We start from the raw sequence: 7266 nt of genomic DNA on the forward strand, positions 1-7266 counted from the left end.
GCACATAACAACAACAGTGTTGACAACTAGGTGTCCACTGATGGAAGGCTCCCAGTGCTAATGCAGCAGGTGTGAGGGGCCCGTCCTGTTGGGAGGGGTACTTGGTGGGTGGGTGCCAGGCCCCACCTCCCTCCCCAGCTCTGGAGGTCAAAGGGGCATCTTTATCAAGGGGCATGCGCAGGCCTCCTGGTTTACGCTTCTTCCCTGAGGACTGACCTGCTGCGGAGGGGCCGAGTTTCTGTGCTGCAGAACCACAGGGCCAGCGTGTGTGGACTTGGGTGGACTTGGGTGGCCTCGTACCTGGGCAGCTGGCTGAGAAGCAAACGAACAGCTGGGGTGGTCGCGTCCTCGGGCTGCTTGCCTTCTCTGACTGCCTTTTGTTGTCTCTTCCAGCTTATGTCCCCGAGGAAGAGCTGAAGGCGGCCGAGAGAGAGGAAGAGGCTGGCCAGGAGGATGGGCTCCCCGTGGACATTCAGGACAGCGACTTCTTGTGCAATGAGGAAGCGGAGATCAAAGAGGCCCAAAGCTACCAGAACTCTCCGGTCAGCACGGCCACCAACCAGGATGCAGGCTATGGGTCGCCGTTCAGTGAGGGCAGCGACCAGCTAGCCCATTTCAAGCTGCCCTCCTCCCGCGAGGAGAAGGACGACGCCCCGAGCAGGGACACAGTCTCTTACCCCCAGGACAGCTTGGCCCAAATCAAAGCCGTCTACGCCAACCTGTTCTCCGAGTCCTGCTGGTCCAGCTTGGCCTTGGACCTGAAGAAGTCCGGCGTGACCACCAGCAACAGCGATGCCAGCCAGAAGGACAGCACGCCCGCCCCCACCCCACCCACCGCCACCAGTACCGCCAGCACCAACACGCACACACCCAACACCAGCACCGGCGCCAGCCACAGCGGCGGCACCAGTAACAGCAGCTCCGGGTACGACTGGCACCAGGCAGCCCTGGCGAAGACCCTGCAGCAGACATCCTCGTACGGCCTGCTGCCCGAGCCCAGCCTCTTCAGCACCGTGCAGCTGTACCGGCAGAACAACAAGCTGTACGGGTCCGTGTTCACTGGCGCCAGCAAGTTCCGGTGCAAGGACTGCAGCGCCGCCTACGACACGCTGGTGGAGCTGACGGTGCACATGAACGAGACGGGGCACTACCGCGACGACAACAGGGACAAGGACGCCGAGAAGACCAAACGCTGGTCCAAGCCCAGGAAGCGCTCTCTGATGGAGATGGAGGGCAAGGAGGACGCCCAGAAGGTGCTCAAATGCATGTACTGCGGCCACTCCTTCGAGTCCTTGCAGGACCTCAGCGTCCACATGATCAAAACAAAGCATTACCAGAAAGTGCCTCTGAAGGAGCCAGTCCCCGCCATCACCAAACTGGTCCCTTCCACCAAAAAGCGCGCGCTGCAGGACCTGGCCTCGCCCTGCTCGCCAGAGCCGGCGGGGGTCGCTGCAGACGTTGCGCTGAGCGAGTCCGGGAAGGACCAGAAGACGGCGAACCCCTATGTGACGCCCAACAATCGCTACGGCTACCAGAACGGTGCCAGCTACACCTGGCAGTTTGAGGCCCGCAAGGCGCAAATCCTCAAGTGCATGGAGTGTGGCAGCTCCCATGACACCCTGCAGCAGCTCACGGCCCACATGATGGTCACGGGCCACTTCCTGAAGGTGACCACGTCTGCCTCCAAGAAGGGCAAGCAGCTGGTTCTGGACCCCGTGGTGGAGGAGAAGATCCAGTCCATCCCGCTGCCGCCCACCACGCACACCCGGCTGCCCGCCGCCGGCATCAAGCAGCAGCCTGACTCACCAGCTGGGTCCGCCACGTCGGAGGAGAAGAAGGAGCCGGACAAGGAGAAGGCGCCCATCTCAGCCGGCGAGGCGGACAGGAAGATCAAGGAGGAGAGTGAGGACGGCACCGAAAAGTTCGAGCCGACCACGCTGTACCAGTACCTGCGTGAGGAGGACCTGGACGACAGCCCCAAGGGCGGCGTCGACATCCTTAAGTCGCTGGAGAACACGGTCACCACAGCCATCAGCAAGGCGCAGAACGGCGCACCCTCGTGGGGCGGCTACCCCAGCATCCACGCGGCCTACCAGCTGCCTGGCTCCGTGAAACCGCTGCCCCCGGCGGTGCAGAGCGTGCACGTGCAGCCGTCGTATGTCGGTGGCGTGAAGTCACTGTCCTCTGAGCACAGCGCCCTCCTTCACTCGCCGGGCAGCCTGACACCCCCGCCACTGAGGAGCAACGTGTCTGCCATGGAGGAGCTGGTGGAGAAAGTCACAGGCAAGATCAGCGTCAAGAAGGAAGACAGGCCCGTCGCCGAGAAGGAGAAGGGCTCCCCGGCCAAGTCGGTGTCCCCGGTAGCAAAAGAGAACAAAGATCTCCCCAAAGCTGAGGAGGCTAGTGGCAAGCAGGCGTCCAGGAGAAGCCCGGACGCAGAGGCAGGGAAGGCCAAAAGGGAGGGCCCGGGGGACGCACACACGCCCAATGGCACGGAGCCCCTGAAAGCCAAGGTCACCAATGGATGCAGCGCACTGGGCATCATCACGGACCACTCGCCTGAGCCACCTTTCATCAACCCGCTGAGCGCGCTGCAGTCTATCATGAACGCTCACCTGGGCAAAGTGTCCAAGCCTGCCAGCCCCTCCCTGGACCCACTGGCCATGCTGTACAGGATCAGCAACAGCGTGCTGGACAGGCCCGCGCAGCCCGGCGGCCCCGGCAAGCAGGCCGACGCCATAGACCACTACTACTGCGAGAGCAGCGACCAGCCCATCGACCTGACCAAGTCCAAGAGCAAGCCCCTGGCGTCCGGCGTCGCCGACGCGGTCTCGTCACCCCTGCGGGAGAGCGCGCTGATGGACATCTCCGACATGGTGAAGAACCTCACGGGCCGCCTGACCCCCAAGTCGTCCACGCCTTCCACCGTGTCGGAGAAGTCCGACGCCGACGGCAGCAGCTTCGAGGAGGCCCTGGATGAGCTGTCGCCGGTGCACAAGCGCAAGGGACGGCAATCCAACTGGAACCCCCAGCACCTGCTCATCCTGCAGGCCCAGTTTGCCTCCAGCCTGCGGGAGACGCCTGAGGGCAAGTACATCATGTCCGACCTGGGCCCCCAGGAGCGGGTTCACATCTCCAAGTTCACCGGCCTGTCCATGACCACCATCAGCCACTGGCTGGCCAACGTGAAGTACCAGCTGCGAAGGACAGGGGGGACCAAGTTCCTCAAGAGCCTGGACACAGGACACCCTGTGTTCTTCTGCAGTGATTGTGCCTCTCAGTTCAGGACTGCTTCCACGTACATCAGCCACCTGGAGACGCACCTGGGCTTCAGCCTGAAGGACCTGTCCAAGCTGCCCCTCAGCCAGATCCAGGAGCAGCAGAACGTCTCCAAAGTCCTCGCCGGCAAGCCCCTGGGCCCCCTGGGGGCGGCGGATGAGGACCTGGGCTCCACATTCCAGTGCAAACTCTGCAACCGGACCTTTGCGAGCAAGCACGCAGTCAAACTGCACCTGAGTAAGACGCACGGCAAGTCCCCCGAGGACCACCTGATCTACGTCACCGAGCTGGAGAAGCAATAGCCCCGCTCGGCACGGCCCGCGGGCCTTTGCACTCCCGTCGCCGTCCTGCACTAGGCCTGGCCTGAGCCTCTGAAATCAGCCTCTCCCGTGCTTGCTGACTGCCTGTCTGACCTGGGGTTTTCTTACACACATTTTGTAGTTCTATTTATACTCACTCTTTCCCATCCGTGCATGGTACTTTTCTTTCTCCCCGAGTCAAAGTCTACCCCTTATTTTCGGCATCTGTTCTGGACATTAAGCTATCTTTTGTAGGAAATGGTGGGAGCCACTATCCAGAGACCCTTACTTAGCGGGAAAGAGAGACACAAATAACGATAAAAAGACAGAAAGTTACTAAGTTGACAGGACGAGAAAGGTCCTAGAACCCAGGAGGGTCAGGTTTAACCCCGTGAGGACTGCAATCGCATCTCTGTGCCTTTCACTTAAAAAAAAAAAAAAAAAAAAGAGAGAAAAGAAAAAAAAGGCTTACAGGCATCTCATTCAGATCAAAAGCTGTGTCAGACACAAAACGTATTTAATAACGAAGAAATGAGCTTTTCTCTGCAGGGCTGTGAGGACGCTGCTGGTGGAGGAGAGCGTGGCCTCGGACGCCTGGGGTCGGTCAGGAACCACCACTTCACACGTTGCAAACAAGCCACAAACAACAACAGTTGCCACTATGCCGAAACCCTCTGAATGCTGAAAAATGCCACTTCTGGCAAAAACAAAAACCGAAAAAAAAGTATGCAAGCTATTATTTAAAAATGTGTACAAATGCTATTTCCTTTTTCCTGTAAAATACTGCGGTTTATAGTTATTTACAAATGTGAGCTTTGGTACAAGCTGACCTTTCTATAGCGTGCTGCATTGGTAAATGGAAAACACAACAAAAAAAATGGGGTCAATGTTGGAGTTCTTTCCTTGTAAATCGCCAGCCTCAGCTTAAAACACAATTCTGTTACCTAGCATACCATTTGAATCTATTCAACTTTCTTTGTACCTTCTGGCTGTATGCTTTCTCTTTTAACTTTTTATATTGTCATTTTATATTCAATTTCTGTGTATATAATGTAAAACCACAATTTTTGAATAAAATTTCGTTCCTGCAGCTTGATTTAAATAGAGAAATTTTACTGGCACCTGCCTCTTGCCCGGGTGCACGTGCTTAAAACGGACTATCAGGCGGGAATAAATCAATGGAGCAGAGCAGGCAGCACTATTAATGATACATTTTGATGTTCGGTCATTAATACTGTACAGTACATTTTGGTTCACGCAGTTAAGTCCACTGTTTTCTCAAATGTAAAATAAAACCACACACGGTTCTTGATTTACATCCCTTGTCCTGTCGTCCTTCTATTGCCCGGGCCGCGAGATTTCAGCAACAAGAGCCGTGGTATGGGCAGTGCCAGCGGTCCACTCAGAGTCATCCGTGCAGAGGGGGTGTGCCTTTGGGCACCATCCTCTGATGAGGTCTGTGATTTAAACAATGATAATGAGGACATTTGGTGCACCGGGCACCAGGGTTGCTGAGGTTAGCGTGGGGTGATCCCACCTGCCTTGAGCTGCCCCACTGGGGGGTCCTGGGCCCCTCCTGAGAGACACTTGGAATTCAGTTATCTTTCATTTGCTCTGGGACAGGAGGGGCGGATGTGCTCCAGCACCAAAGACCCTGGGGCCTTGGGATTGTTCCGGTGGCTTCAGGAGGGAACCCCGATGTCTAGCTTTTTAAGATGTACGTTTTTTTTAAGAGCACAAGTTACTTCTGCTCCTGTGTGTGGGACCAGTCTGTGGCCTTTGCACTCACTCTAGATGGCCACTAGTGCATCGAGGGCTCGGTGAGGGCCCCGAACGACCTCGTCCTGCCTCTGCAAACTCACCTGTCACCTGCCTTGGGGGTGCAGCGCCGGTGAGGCCCTTTGCCCCTCTCCCCCTTTTTCCCAGAAGTCCGTGATGATATGAGCAGCACAAGTTCTTTCCCTTTTGACATAAATTTTGACAAAATCGTATCCCCAGAAAGGCCGGAGCCCACGCTGCGCTGTGCAGAAGAGCTCAGCCATTGCGCCCCTGTCATGAACTCCACTGATGCCCGTGACGGCAAAGGCTGCTCCGTCTCCGTTCATGACGTCGGCTCAGGCATCTTTACCCATTCGTTGATGCAGTCGAGCGTGGGGGAGGTTGGCTAAAATTTTCTGATTTTTTCGTGGATAAATAACTCTGTCCTTAGGACTGTCAGCTATTTAGCCCTTTCAATTCAATTACTGGATGTATGTACTTTTGGCTCAGGGGGTGACAGAAAATAACAATTAGACTGGTGGCAGCGTGTGGGGTCTGCATAATAATCCTTCAGGGTTATGTTTGTATTCCCACAGGCCCACAAGTACATGATTCTGTCATTACCAGGGAGCGGGTGGGGTGGTATCCCAGTGAGGCCCAAGTTCCATCCAGGTGAGGCATACTGAGGAGCTCCATCCAGGTGAGGCCCACGCTCCGTCCGGGTGAGGCCCACGCTCCGTCCGGGTGAGGCCCACGCTCCGTCCGAGTGAGACGTGCCGAGCTCCGTCCGGGTGGGTGAGGCCCACGCTCCGTCCGGGTGAGACGTGCCGAGCTCCGTCCTGCTGTGCAGCAATGAGGTCATTCAAGAGCTGCTGCCAGCTGTGTTTTAATCATTGAAGGCTGGACACGCGATTCGGGTCCCTTTCTTTGCTTTTTTCTTTTCTTTGAATCCAGCAACCACATTGCTCTATTGACATGGACCATAACGCACCACCCAGTGGCTAGGGGACTTGTCTGTCTTACTGATAATGACACTTCCAATCATGAAGATGATGATGCTGTTTCATGCTGCGAGTCGCTTCTCATACTGGCCCCATACACAGCAAACACAACCCAGTCCTGCACCGTCCTCAGTCCTTGCTGTGTTTGGGCCCATCATCGCAGCCACCGTCAATCCACCTCATTGAGGGTCTTCCCCTTTATCCAGCATGATATCCTTCTCCAGGGACTGGTCCCTTCTGACAGCATGACCAAAGTCCGTAAGACGAAGTCTCCCCGCCTCACTCTTAGGGAGCATTCTGGTTGGACTTCTTCCAAGACAGGTTTGTTCTAGCAATCCACAGTATTTTCAGTATTCTTCACCAACAGCATAATTCAAAGGCATCACTTCTTCCTTATTCATTGTCCAGTTTTCACATGCGTATAAGGTGATGGAAAATACCATAAGCTTGGGTCACCCTAGGACATCTTTGCTTTTAAACTCTTCTGGGAGGCCTTTTGCAGCAGGTTTTCCCAATGCAGTATGTCATTTAATTTCTTGACTAGTGCTTCCATCAACATTTATTTTGGATCCAAGTAAAAGGAAATCCTTGACAACATCAATCTTTTCTCTGTTTATCATGTGGCCTATTGGTCCAGTTGGGAGGATTTTTGTTTTCTTTATGTAGAGGTGTAATCAGTACAAATATACAGACTAAATAATGCAGGGAACAGATAGGATACCCAGAATCTGGAAAAGTTTCCACTTCCTTCGTTTGTGCCAACCAAATGTTGGCAACTCAAACCTACTAGCCTTGGCAGAAGGATGAGGCAGTCTGCTCCGGTAAAGACTGACAGTCCTGGAAACCCCATGGGGCAGTTCCACTCTGTCTTCTAGGGGCGCTGTGGGTCAGAATGGACTCCAGGGCAGTGGGTGTGGTTTGGGCTTTGC

The 7266-nt window shown here is 55.3% G+C and overlaps 1 protein-coding gene across 1 annotated transcript in view; it reads left to right on the forward strand.

Annotated features, from left to right (window-relative positions):
- Nucleotides 1-3581, forward strand: part of TSHZ1 (teashirt zinc finger homeobox 1) — a 6673-nt gene extending 3092 nt beyond the window's left edge. Inside the window, exon 2 of the mRNA XM_007952741.1 lies at nucleotides 250-3581. Within this exon, the coding sequence (XP_007950932.1) occupies nucleotides 250-3581 (3332 nt within the window). The remainder of the gene's footprint in view (nucleotides 1-249) is intronic.
- Nucleotides 3582-7266: the final 3685 nt, after the last annotated feature.

The sequence above is a fragment of the Orycteropus afer genome, unplaced genomic scaffold (assembly GCF_000298275.1).
Source record: "Orycteropus afer afer isolate SDZICR_OR568_19922 unplaced genomic scaffold, OryAfe1.0 scaffold00356, whole genome shotgun sequence".
NCBI classification, from domain to species: domain Eukaryota; kingdom Metazoa; phylum Chordata; class Mammalia; order Tubulidentata; family Orycteropodidae; genus Orycteropus; species Orycteropus afer.